The 14,224-nt window shown below is 40.5% G+C and overlaps 1 protein-coding gene across 2 annotated transcripts; it reads right to left on the bottom strand.

Annotated features, from left to right (window-relative positions):
- LOC145448003 (uncharacterized) lies at positions 1–12,691 on the bottom strand. 2 transcript variants are annotated; one of them, XM_080326312.1, is made up of 9 exons: positions 11,653–12,691; positions 11,263–11,479; positions 9,761–9,855; positions 9,543–9,673; positions 9,151–9,334; positions 3,382–3,524; positions 3,179–3,310; positions 2,153–2,300; positions 1–1,871 (listed from the first exon to the last, which is right to left on the bottom strand). In XM_080326312.1, the coding sequence occupies exons 1-9, from the start codon at positions 12,021–12,023 to the stop codon at positions 1,622–1,624; spliced, it is 1,671 nt and encodes a 556-aa protein (XP_080182438.1). In that variant the 5' UTR covers positions 12,024–12,691; the 3' UTR covers positions 1–1,621. The 2 variants fall into 2 exon arrangements, with proteins under 2 accessions (XP_080182438.1, XP_080182439.1); XM_080326313.1 differs by having other exon boundaries at positions 11,263–11,417; positions 11,816–12,678.
- Between the last annotated feature and the right edge of the window lie 1,533 nt (positions 12,692–14,224).

Genomic DNA, 14,224 nt, shown 5'->3' with positions numbered 1-14,224 from the left:
TGATGGTATCGTAAGCGGTCAATATATTTGTGATGTAACAATTGATGGATGATCAGTGACACTTAAAATTATTGAAGACTGGTTGCTCTCCCAAGTGACACCAGCGCATCGCTAACGACCAAAACATACATAATATAGGGTGATTTAATCGACACCGTTTACTTAATGACTTGAAATTGACTCGTGAATTTTGCTCCGAGTCACGAGTCAATCCGCATTTCTGAGGAGTCGAGTCAAGTCATTTTTGCAAAGTGACTCGAGTCAAGTCATACGGAAAAGGTGACTCGAGTCATCCCAACACTGGTGTGATCCTGCATTACTGTGCGGCGTTTGGTGACCGTATAGTGTACGTCCCACGATCAATTTTAACAGTTGAACATTTTTGAAGACCGGTTCGTTTGCCAGCAACAACATAGGGTTTTAGGTTCTATATATTTATTTGAATATTGGTTCTGTTCGAAGCAAAATACACAATACTCTTCACTGAAAAAATGAACACAGTAGCTATAAAATTCATGTAGTATAATATTTCATAAATGACAAAATTTAAGAAATTCTACTCAACTGGGTAAGCAGAAACCCCAAAAGTCTTACTACCAACGACTGGTATAGTTTCGAGTGCATGGTGCATGATATGAAAATTCCAGACAAAATATTTACAGGCAATTGATGCTGTATCAAAGAAGTACTGGTGAGATGAATGCATAGTCCATAATTGTATGTCACAAATAATAAAATATGTGTATCGGATAAGTGAACATGAGCAATTGAATTGTTCTGTATTTGTGTTAAGCAAGCATATTAGCTATAAACCGGAGTTGAAGCGACTCACAGTTAATCAAAATCGCTGAGATTGACGGAGGAGTGAACAAATGGTGTAAAGGTAAATACCAAAAAAAATATCATGCAATCGCAATTGATAACAAGATTCTCAATCCCAACGCTAAAAAGTTAAGTTTTATCGAGCTGTGCATCAAACTCCACCACTCCAAGAAACACAAACAAAACAAGCACGAACGAGCATGTCAGCCTAGTCTAGCACTGCTATACAATGATCACATGCAGCTAATCTGTACCTTTCATTAGAGAAGAAACATCAGAAGGAATTTGGTATTTGGGTGATCTCCCAAAATCTTCACAAAGGCAATAGGCATCATTTCTTGGTTCCTTGAGAAATCCATGATACAAGATATCTTGGTACCAAACTATGATAGCCACCACAAATCATCAATTTCAAGTACTCAAGTTTTCATTCCCTAATTTGATATCATATTACAACTCAGATATGATATATGTTGCGCTTAGAGGCATTTAGGAAGGGAAAAGTGCGCTAATTAGGCTGTCTTATACATATATATATATATATACTATAAAATAGTATGAAGAAGAAGTAGCGTACATACAAAATACCTGATTAAGCAAAACAAGCAGATAAAACCTACTTGAGTACTACAGAAAAGTAGAAGTACTTTGTTACTGCCGACCTGTAGATTTTATGGCGAGATAAAGACAAATTTGGGAACCACTGTCTTACAACATCAAGCGAACATATGCTACTAGATGCAAGAGGCACAATGACAGTACACCTCAGTACATCACGGACTGTACGTTAAACCCCTCTCTAATGCGGCATCTTCTTGATTTCGGTTATCTCCTCCGACAGCAGCTTCGTGACGTGCATGGCCTGCTCGGCGTCATCCCCGCCGATCTGATTGATGGCGATCTGCGCGGCTTCCCGCACTGTGGATATGTAGTCGTTGCGCCAGATCTGCACCAACTTGGCGACTGCCTTTTTGCTTTTCAACCGACCCAGCGCCAGGCAGCCGCTCTCGCGCACCAGCCGGTCGGGGTGCGCCAGACATTTCACCAAACTGAAATATGTGCGTCAATAAATACTAGCCAGCCTTTGATCTGACATGAACTCCTACAGACATATTCTTCATTGATTTTCATCGCTTCCATATTTTCTTTTACCACTTTTCATTCAGTCTGCATACCCCATAATTACTATCCCAATTCTCAAGTGATTTCAACAACCACCATCTTTTTATTATATCTCAATCTTGTGGTGTTTTTGAATTGATAAAAATATCAATTAATGGCGGACTGGGGCAATTGAGTGAATCTACTTTTAACAATGCTCATTGCTCACCTCTCTTCCGCCCTGGCTTTAAAAACTTTGATACCTTTGGCGGCGTGAGCCAAAGACATAGCCGCCACCACCAGTACGTCCGGGTCTTCCTCCTCGTCTTCCAGCAGGTCCAGCAAGGAATCGATCACGGCCCGCGACTGGTATTTTTCTGCATACAAATTCGAGTTGTCAGACCCAATCCAGCCATAGCTGTCTCTGTTCTAATGGCGCTTTTCTAAAAAGCCCAGAGTTAGACCCTACAAAGGACTAATACAAGAAAGAGGGTGAAAAGACCAAGGATGAAAAGAAAGAGTCGTGGGTTAATACACCTACTACCAGTGGGCCGAGTTGGATGTTAGATTGATAGACTGTTCTTGGTCGTTTCGACATCCTCCTATCTGTTGATTACATAGCATTGCGCCTTATGTTCCGCAGTGCACGTCTTGAGCAGACGACAATAATAGAACTGCTAATTATGATTACGATGGAATGCTTACTGGAGATTGCCACAACGCTGCGATCTCCCAGTACTTTGAAAAAAGACATAAAGTACTTTTTTGGAAGTGTCCATGGAGGACGTCCAAATGTCCTCTATTTTGAAAATTTTGGTTAAATGTATGTTAAAATTCGACTGAGAAATAGGAAATCAGTACTCAAGTAACGTCCCGGGGGGTATTTCAGGATTTGAGCCGGAAAGTTGACCATTTTTTTAGTCAACCAACGGAGAATTCAACAAAAGTGTATATTTCTGGAGTCGAGTCGGAAAAATGACCTTTTTTTTTAGTCAACCAACTACAAACTAGGTATAAATTTACTAATTTTAGGTGGTTACTTTTGAAATTGCAGGTTGGGAAATGACAAACGATACTACAGGAGTATGGATAGGTGCAATTTTCGAAAATACACTCGGACATCATGACAATTTTGCCTGTAAATTGATACAAACATGTTCCAAAACTACAATCGCTTATACAAAATATGAAAATTCGTTTTACCTAAAAAATTTAGAGCGGAAAGAGAGCCTCCGATCAGATCACATAAACTTACTCAAATTATCGATAGCAGAAAGCCGAACGCTTGAATTCACGTCAAACACTCCCTTCATAGCATAGGTCTGAGCGGCATACAGCCTAATGGCTTGCGAAAGCGGCAGCACTTCTCGTCCGCGGGTGCAAAACTCTGCATAGAAAAGGTAGCCGGGGGTTAGGAACAGGCCGAAACCAGAATGAGCGAGCTGATTGGCGCCTCACTTTTGAATTGCGCGAAAGTAACGACGCCTCTCTTCACCGCCATTTCCCTGCTCATGAGGTGGATCAGCAGCTGCCGCTGTTGATCGGAAACCGTCATTTGCACCCACAGCTTCTGGTAAGAGTCGTTCATGGCTTCGACAAATCTGCCAACGAGACATCGGATGCGTGAAGAGTGACATCGCACATAATGAAACATCAATGCAACAGCTTGAATATACAATTGAATATTATACCCATATTGAAATAAACCTGAATATTTTCGGCTGACACTCGTCAGGGGTAATCGTCAGCAACTAGTAGAGAATTGGAAAGAACATTGTATATCAACAATCGCATCACAAAATATGACGTCACCAGCATGGAATGAACTCTCAAATTTATTACAGAGCGTTAAATGTACAATTTTAACGATGGTACACAAAACTCCTTTTGTAGACAAATATTGAGCTGATGTATTTTGATAAAGGTCGACTCCAATACACACATATGAAAGTGTGAGCTTGACGCGAGCTTATCAGCGGGAATAGAGATGGTCATATTAGTCAGCACTGGCGCTCAAGTATAGACCTCGACATAATCTGCTATTCAAACTTCTTTTTCAGTAGTTTTGGCCCTTTCATATTCTAATTACACTCGGAGTAATCTTAACTAGAGCCCGACCGATTATCGGCTCGCCGATAATATCGAGTCGATATCACGCTTGGAGAGAAATATCGGTATCGGCCATTGAAGGTAAAAAAATATCGGCCTTTTTCATGACGTCACAACATGGTGGCAGGGAGTCAGAGAAGTCGATAGAAGACGTGAGGGTGGTAAATTAGAAAAATAAATGGCCAAGCTGCATATAGTGCATGCTGCATAGCGGGCAGTAGGCGTTCCTATCTGAAAAATATTGTAGATAACTAATCACCGTTATGCCCCGCTGACTTCGTGGGAATCCCCCTGCAGTAATCAATCGATCACCAAAGACAGAGAGCAGCTGGATCCTGGATGGATAGTTGTCTGCAGAAGATTTCAATCAGTAAGAGAAATGAGAACTTCAATCATGCTGGACTGGCCCTCGTGATGATAGAGAAAAGCGTCGCGTCGAAACGTTTCTCTGAAGATAGTGCTATTGGTTCGGTACCAACAGAGCTAATTATACCAGTAATGTATGAAGTCGTCTGACACTCTGACTGAGGGCTGAGACCTGCGGGGCCACCATGATAGGAAATATGCGAGCATAGAGGGCAAGAAAATCAAGCAAAGGTGGAGTAAAGCCAATAACAGATCCGAACATTTTTGATTCCATGATGACATTGGCCAATTCTGACGAAAGAGCGTAAAATATTGATCAATTGATTGTTGAAATGCTGGTCATGGTCAAGGCCCAAGGGGGATGGGTGGAGCAGTTGCAGACATGGACAATTTGAGTTGTTTTCAACTTTCTCTTCAGCTATTTGTTGATGATGTGCTGAAGGCTCCAGGTGCTCTGCCAGAAGAATATCAATATTTGGTGAAACCATTGAAGGAAAGATCCCCTGCAAGGGAGCGGTGGAACCGAAATGAAGAAAGATTTCCAATCCTTGCTGTGCCACTAGGTACCAAGTGAAAGACTGCTCACTGTGTTTAGTACTATATACATCATTTATGAAAGACCACAGAAGTTCACTCCTTGGAGAAAGCGCCGAGAAATTGTGCTTCGTGAACTGTAATCTGCAACTGCTGGATTGGTGCTTTTGATATATTTTTATAGCCCCTAGATCAGGGGTGGGCAACATACGGCCCGCGAAGGGATTTTGTCCGGCCCGCGGACAGTTTTCCGTTTTACATGATAATGTGGCACGCGGCCCTAGTCTGCCGAGATTTCCCACTACTTGCTTACAACGTCAAATTTTAGTGACTGCATGTGCATGTTATTATATACGTATATGCGCAGCGTGCTAGAGTGGAGCTTACGCGTAAGTTCGTCGAAGCGAGAAGACTTGCATTATCGGCATTTGCGATGTACTCAACCCTAATTTCGTTTGTGGTAATCATGGTGTTTGTCGACTACAATGGTCAATTACACCAGGCTGATATTTCTTATTTTTCATTCTGTAACCGCCGACTTGTAGCACGGCACACTTCTAGGCTTTTGTAAGACGAAAACACTGTTTATACCAGGGGTCGCCAACTCAAAACGGGTCGCGGGCCACTTTTCAAATTTCGTAGAGGTCGCGGACCGCATGAATTCATTATCGAGATTTCTCAGGCCACACAGTTGAACAACGATGCTATCTCGTCACCTACTCAATCCAAACGAATATATGTGTTGGTAAATTAGGGGTACCGGGGTTATCGAACTCCTTGAAATCTTAATTGAGGATGGCACCGTGTGTTGATTGATCAGATAGAAGCAGACATGGCGGCGCCTGTATGACAATGCTATTCTCAAATCCACATTGTCTTCGTCATTATCGGCGAGAAATGGCTTTGAAGTGACATTACTGTCGTTAAAATGTATTCATTAAATGCGATTTATTCCGTGTATATGTGGAATTTGGATGAATGGGCGAATATTGTATCGATTCAGCAATCCGGCCTGCCAAGTACTTAATTTTCCTATATGCGGCCCGCCGACTCGAGAAGTTGCCCGCCCCTGCCCTAGATCATTTATTTCATGTTCAAGCATATCAATGGCTGTAAAGTTGTTGAAATAAATGCTCTGAGGTGTTAAATATGGGCCTTGAGCTAGATTCCATACATTTTGAATATCGGCTGAATATATCGAGGTTATCGGTGGAGGTACTGGATATCGGTGTTATCGGTATCGGCTCAGAAATCCAATATCGGTCGGGCTCTAATCTTAACATGTCTTAGAAATTGCTACTTCTACTTGTAATTAGGGAGTAGTATCATGAATTTCTACCCAAATACCAGTGTGTGTAAAAATTGCTGTCTTCGAGTGAGTAAGAAGCTTCAAAAATTAACATTTGATCACGGGGGGTTGCATACTTACAGCTCGGTTAATCGGAGTGGGCTGTTCTTGAAAATGCGGTGCACCACTTTACGACTAACAAAACTATAAATAGGTGCAATTTTAAAAAATATATTCAGTTACAAGGTACTGTGACTGTGACACTGGGCTACTTCGCCCACTTATTGTGACAATTTCGCTCCCAAACATATCCCACAGCCAGACTTGGAAAACTACATAATTCTACTTGTCTAACTAGAGTAATTAGAGCGAATTGCCAGTAATCTAATTCTAACCTAATTTCCTGAATTTTTCTTAGCTCTAATTTTAATTTCGGGACTTCCTGTAAATCCTACAAGAGAACTGTATAGTGCGAAATGAGGCAAGCTTGCTGTACAGACATTTGCTATTTTCACGCTCATAAGAGTGATTTTATGATTTTATATTAATGAAACTTGATTGAATGTCCAAGTTTTCTCGAATCCGGTAATTTTAATTGTGATAAAATTTGGAAATGCTGAATATTTTCTAGTTGTCCAAAAGTCTGCTAACAACTACGTTGTACAAAATCCAAAGCATAAAAACTAAGTTTTTTTGTCTCAAAAACTTGCAAGAAATGGAAGCAGTGTAAATCACCAAGGAGTGCAGGTAGGGAAAACCTAATTTAGTACTACAAAAAAGCACACGCCATTGCCTATGTTGACGCACAATCAACGTCTCATGCTTGGCACTTACTCCAAAAGATGCACAGAATAGTTTCTGCGGAGACACCTAGCCTGCCGACATATCTCACCAAGACACCATTTCAATTGATTTTCAGAGATAACAAGCCACATCGAGTACTGACCAATGGATGTCGACTGCCCTTGGACTGACCATAAAGTAAATAGTTCCCAACCTAAGTTATGTATATACAGCTATCTCATACTAAACACAGCAAGCTTATAACTTTAAAGCAGTGGTTCTTAACCTTTTTTCCTCCAGCGCCCCCTTTCAAAAATTATCGTGCTCCAGCGCCCCCCAACCTCATATTGTAAGGAATGTAATAAAGACAATGACTAAGAGGGAGTGCCGTAACAGCACTTCGTCAACCCGCCTAAAAACGATTGCCTTGCGCACCCATAGCGTGATAAACCAAACTTCTGAGGGCTTCGCCTCCAAGAACGCCGTATAGCGTGATTTCGATGGTAGGCAAAGTTTGTGTGGCCTTGTCGCCCTAAGGTACCAAAATTTTCTATAATGCATGAATGAATAGGTGGTAATTACATATATAAGTCGCTATAAACTTTTTATCCTCTCAGCCCACGTTATCAGATTTACCAGTAGCGCTGAGTGAGCTGTTGTATGGGTAAATAAAGGGGACGTAATTATTAATTAAACATATTCGGGCGTGCCCGTAGGTACAATTAATTCGTTACCAGGGCCGTAACAGCACTTCCTCAGCCCCCCCCCCCCAAAAAAAACGTTGGTCTTGGGCCCCTCATCGGGTGATAAGCCAGACTTCCGGGGGGCTTCGCCCCCAGACCCTCCTTCGGCTATCCGCTATTTGCTGATACTAGTCATCTACATTAGGTGTCCGTTTACTGATCCAACAATTCTCGGCTAGACGCGCAAAGCGCGAAAAATTTCAATAATTAATGATTGAATCGGTCAATATGATCGGGAATTGCATTTATATTGATATCAATTTTTATCCTCTCTCTGCTCACGTAAACAGATTTACCGGTAGAGCTGAGTGATGTGTGATTGAAAAGGTAGGACCCCTCAATAATAATTATACATCTTCGGGCGTATACCCGTTGGCAGGAACGAAACGGCACTTCGTCAGGCCCCCCCAAAAATCTTGGGTCTTGGGCTCCCATAGGGTGATAAACCGACCGCCCCCCATCACGTTGTTCGCTCTAGCCACGAAATCAGCTGTTTAGCGAGCCAGTGCGAGGCGCGAAAACTTTCGATAATTCATGATAAAATCGGTCAGTAAGATCGGGAATTGCATATATATTGCAATCAATTTCTTGTCCTCTCTGCTCACGTTACCATAGATTTACCGTTAGAGCTGAGTGAGGTGCAATGTTCCCTCTAAGCTGCGCACGTGCGCAGTGCTGACACGGTCTCTGCGCACAGAAAATCTATACGTTGCGCACAACAAATCCGAAGTTATGACCTCTTTTTAGTCGTTACGCACTGTTGTCCAAGGGTCTGCGCAGTGAGTTGTTAAGTGTGCGCAGACTCGTCAAAATGTAGAGCGAACATTGTGAGGTGTCTTGGAAACTGTAGGGCCCGTAACTAATAATTAAACATATTCGGGCGGGCGAACCCGTTGGTATGACTTCGTTGCATGATGTTATTTCGTGACCTCCTGTCTGCTATATCAAAAAATATAGAATCCCCCAACAGGCATATCGCCCAATAGGAATATCTAGCTTTAGATATGACTGTCGCCCAATCGTACTAAACTAAAAGACGCACACGATTTCAAATTGGGATTTCTTCACTGGTATGTAATTTTTCCTTGCCAGATGGAATTCGTCTTCTGGGGTTCAGATTGCCAAGACAGTAACATTCGGTGCCAGTCATTTAGGCGCCCATGGACAATTAAACCTATATGTCGAAGTTTTCGGTATTAATTTGCTCTGAATACTCATTAGGGATATGTCCTACCACCGCATCATCTACTGCGAAGCCATTTTTCTCCAGCGCCCCCCATACCGCCCCCCTGAGCCCAGCGCCCCCCATATTGCCCCCTGAACGTTTCCGCCCCCTTCAAAATCGCCAGCGCCCCCCAAGGCAAGGTTAAGAACCACTGCTTTAAAGCAACTAAAATTGAATACCTTTTCCATTCCACTTGGGTGTCTTTACCGAAATTCGCTCCCCAAAACTCCCGATCCGCAACGTCCGACTCGTCATCGGCGTCGATTGAATCTACCGACAGCTCTCTTTTAGTCAGTCTCTTCCGAAACCGAAAAGCCTGTTTGTTAATAATGAAATTGGTGTTTGCTCCTTCCGGATCGTCCTCTAGAACAAAAAAAAAATTAATTAATCAAAGCGGCATGGTCAGCAGTCAGAAAAAATTATGTAACATAGTGCAGGAGATATACATCTATCGAGAGTAAATATTTTACAGTGGGTATGGACACTCCAAAATGTAGCATAATATATATATATAATATTTATGATAATATAGGTATATATTCTACATAAGAAAGAGTTTGACGTAGATTACCGGGTTCTTCCAGATCCAATTCCGTTTTGGCCGCCAACGAAGCTTTGATACTTTCGATTAGCGGTTTCAGTTCCTCTTCCATAGCCGTAGGCGTCACGAAATGCCATTGGACAGTGGACAAAGTTAACTTCCTAAACAACAAACAGGAAAGGAACATAATTATCCACATTGGCTACCTTCACGGGTGGATTTTAAACACCCTGATCAATAAAACTCACATCCCCAGGTCCATGACTTGCGAGACTTCTTCGTACGGCGCTATGGACACTGCGAAAATACTTTTATTGGAAATGTACGCCAGGGACGTCTCATCCTGAAAAAAGACTTACGTTGTAACAACTCTTCCTGAATGCAATTTAAAACAGAAAATTACATATACGGATATATGGTGCATATGTAACTTTGGAGGTCAGTAATAGAATAGTTATACTTTTCATGAGTAGTCAAGTAGATGTTCATGTTCATCTTCGCACCACCAGCTGTCAGAAGTAGTCAATGATGCTACTCAAGTAGGGGTACAAACAACATCATAAATTTCTATTCAATTACAAGCCGAAGTAGTGACGTCAAAAGATGACAATGCCGGGTATGGTAAAACCTGTCATGAATGCCAAATGGCTAGACACATTGTGCTGATTAGCGAAGTATCAATAATGCAAGAGATTGTTGGTTGAACCTAATCCCACAGGCCGCAAGTAATTGAGATGATTATCCGTCGTAACAAACTCATTTATGGAAAAATATAGGGCATTTGAGTTTGTGAATACTTGATTTTCAAAGACACTAAATATTGCGACATGACAAGTATATGGGAAGAATGAACATGATACTAAAGTATCAACACGTGACTATCACGATCAATAACGTCATCAATGCAGTGCCGTAATTGTAGCTAAGAATAAGTATAATTTTATATACCTTATGCCTACTTAATCATTATTGCAATTTTTAAAGGATATAGGCTACATAACCAATCCCGTTACCCTAAGTTTTTTACTTTCAAGGCATTATCAAGCCTACATCTAGTGTCTATGTGTCAGCTTCAGCTAAGGAACTGGAGTCGATGCCAATCATTATAGTAACGATTATTATGTAATATCCAATTCATTCACAAATAATGCCATGACAAGTGTATTGCTTTGTGCTATATCCTAAAGTATGCCCAGGCTCTTTTATCCTGCATGGATTGTGCCAGGCTTGACCAAACCGGAAGACAATTAGCCGAATTAGGCTATATCTCTCATTTCTAAAAATCAGATGATCCAGCTACTACACCTAACTTATACAGCAGGCATATATTTATCCATTAGTCTACTGAAAAATGTTGCAAAGTAAATTCCAACTGTGATGAAGTTATCAATTTTAAAACCGACTAGGTTGGTTGCTGCCAAGACGTTGGTAAACCTGGGTTATACAATAACTGGGACAGAAAGAGAATCATTATTGTTTTGATTGTATAATAGATTCATTCATTCCTTACAAAAGAGAATGATTTGTTTTGATTGTAAATGTCTTGAAAAAATCTTTCATTCAATGAGTCAGTTTTGGATAGTTACTGTCATACTATGGTTCGAAAACTGTCAAGTCGTTGTCGTGGAATATCTTAGGAGCTGATGACATCAAACATTCATTACATTTGCTAAATGTCATTGAACGAACTAAATCCAACCTTGATAAATGGTTGTCATACTGAAGGTATTCAGTTAGTCGAATGCCTTACCTGACAATATTTGGACTGTACAGAGTCCTGGCTAAGAATGGTAAGGAATACTGATGAATCTACTATGGCAGCACCAATTTCTCTGAGGTACGCTGCTCCTGGGTTCAGCCCTGTTTCATCGACCCATACGGTAAGTCCAGCAGATTCCAAAGCGCCTATTAGAATAACAATACAAAATAAAAACTTGAACTGAAAGCCAGATCGAAGTTTTATGTTACTACAGTATCTAATGGTTTGAGATTGGTAAATTGCATCAAACATTATTGTGCTCACATTGCTATTGTTTGACTCACATTGTCCTAAACTAGAATACACGCATTGTAACAAAATACTTGCGTTATTACACTGGTACAAAAAATAGAAATCATAGCTATAGCAATCACAATGAACGAATATATCAAAAACCACGTCCTAATGATTGATACAATGTGCATGTGTACCGGTATGTCAATAAGTAGCCGAAAGAATATCTTGTGTTTGAAATCATAAGAAGCGGTGTCAGCAGCAATCACAAGGGTCCAAGACGCAATACTGAGGAAGTGAGTTTTCTTACCTTTAATACTTCTCATTACTTCGGCATCTTGGTGGCTGTAACTCACCATAACATTTTTTCCTTCGATGTTGGCCGAGCCTTCCCGTCGCATCATAGGCGTGGAAGCCCCGACATGGACATGTGGTGGCAGAGCCAACGTGGCATGGCTTCCACTCCTTCCAGATGCGCTCTCAACTTTGTTCATACGCTTTCCCGCAGAATTTCCCATTTGTCACAGTTTGCGGATTACTTTTGCATCAATATTAGGCTCACAAAGTCAATTTAGGTGCCCTCAAAATATGGAAAATGGTAAAATAAAATTTCCAAGGAAATAATTAATGGCTTTCTAGTTATGTTATACGAGATTGAAGACAATCAATAAAAACGACATTGCGACTTGGGTTAGTTACAAGCTGCCTAAACATCAAGCATGTCGTAGTGTTAAGATACCAGTGGATATATCCAATCACGGTACTGTATCTGACAGATAGTGTAGGGGTGGACGCAGAGCGTCCAGCTTGTTGGATCGGAAGGTGCAATCCCAGGCCGGGACACACCAAAGACCTGATTAGTAAAACTGGCATCCATGGCTTGGCGCTCAGCATTATCGGCAATTGGCATAGCATGGAGGGATGGTCCAAGACAAAAGGCCTTACGAGGCAATAGGCTATCTGCACCGTCGTTGTCGAGCGGACGAGCGGCATTGGACTGACACCGGTTTGAAGAATTTAGATACATGGTCACATATCCTATTATGTTTATCACATTGTTTCAGAGTTAATCATGACCAAGTTATCTCCGAAGGAAAATGAAAACTTCCACTAGGGTTGGTGCGATGACATGCAAAATGAGGTCAATAATTTGCAAAATAAGTTCAGTCTGCGCATAAATCCATATCTATTCTTCAATTACAATTCCAACTCTTTCCTTATGAAAAATTAAGTCAAAATATCTTTCCTATGTAGTAGCCAACTTCCAACATTGAAATTCCTTATATATATGCTGAATCTTAAGATGCTTCAATCAAAAGATAATCATGATTAGCTCGATTACCAAGTCAGTCGCATGTAGAATATTATTATCAGTCCGCGCATAAATCCAAATCCATACTTCAATTACAAATCCAACTCGTTATCTTATCAAAAATAAATTTGAAATATCTTTCCTTTCTACTTTCAAGTACTTTCATGATTGACATTCTTCATCTATATGCTAATAATGAAGATGTTACAACAAAATATAATCAGACAATTATTACGATTACGAGATGAGTCGTATAAGAAAGGTCTTCAAGTTGTTTTGACACATTCCTATCTTTCCATTGTATCGCAGTCTTGTGATGTTTTGAAACGATGAAACTATTAATGAACCTGATTGATTGCTTGATCCAAATATGTAGGACTACCACAAATCCAAGTTTTAAATTCAACTGTTTTCTTATGAAAAATCAAATGTAATGTCAAATATGTTTCCTATAGTGATTTCAACATTAAAGTAATAAGACTGCTTACTTACATTTCAAATCTGAAGATGTTTCAATATAAGCAGTGTTGATGTGCACAATAAAATCAGTCGCTAGTCACCTCGTAATCGTAATAATCGTCTGATTATATTTTGTTGAAATATCTTCCGATTAATTTGTGCGGAATGATAATATTATTCCACATGCGACTGACCTCGTAATCGAAATTATCGTATGATTATCTTTTGATTGAAACATCTCAAGATTTGAGATATAGATGAGGATGAATTCCAAGGTAAAAGTAGGCTACTATATAGAAACGATATTTTGAATCTAGTTTTCATAAGAAAAAGAGTTGGATTTGTAATTGAAGTATAGATTTGGATTTATACGTAGACTGACCTTATTTTGCATGTGACTGACCTTATTTTGCAGGTCGCGACCGACCTTATTTTTGCATGTTATTGACCTTATTTTGCATGTCATCGCACCAACCCTCCTCAAAACTTCACATGAAGTAAATTTTGTCAAAATGTGTAAAATGGATATGATGAACTAAAACCATGCGTGCGTATAAAACAGCGTTCGTAACTTTGCGCAAAACAATAACATTTTAACACTCTTCGCATAAATTAATTTTTGTGAAACGAAGAACCATACGCTACCTTATAAACACTCACAATAGACTCCCAACTCCAACACCACCACCGTTTCGCAGCCGACGGCGTTTGCGTTCTAGCGACTTGGCGACGCCGATCAGCCGAAAACATCAGGATCACTGGATCAGACATGAGCCAACTAATTTCAAATTCATGTCTAAATCCAAATCCAATTCCCTGCCGGCTGGGTATAGTGAGTACAGGCGAAATCGTTTATCGGTGGAGTCGGCTACTATTCAGTATCAGTTTCAGTTTAATATTATTTTCATCATTTCAAAACACCACAAGACTGCGATACAATCAAAAGAT

This window comes from Botryllus schlosseri, chromosome 10, assembly GCF_051294905.1.
Source record: "Botryllus schlosseri isolate E-star chromosome 10, Bs_hap1, whole genome shotgun sequence".
NCBI lineage: Eukaryota > Metazoa > Chordata > Ascidiacea > Stolidobranchia > Styelidae > Botryllus > Botryllus schlosseri.
The sequence above is the reverse complement of the archived record's forward strand: the minus strand, read 5'-3'. Positions and strand labels throughout refer to the sequence as shown.

Coding starts and splice junctions, on each gene's coding strand:
- LOC145448003 (XM_080326312.1), bottom strand. CDS start 12,023: ATGGGAAATTCTGCGGGAAAGCGTATGAACAAAGTTGAGAGCGCATCT. Junction 3,525..9,150: donor ACCCAAGTGGAATGGAAAAG/GTATTCAATTTT, acceptor TCTCGTTGGCAG/ATTTGTCGAAGCCATGAACG. Junction 3,311..3,381: donor TACTTTCGCGCAATTCAAAA/GTGAGGCGCCAA, acceptor TTTTCTATGCAG/AGTTTTGCACCCGCGGACGA.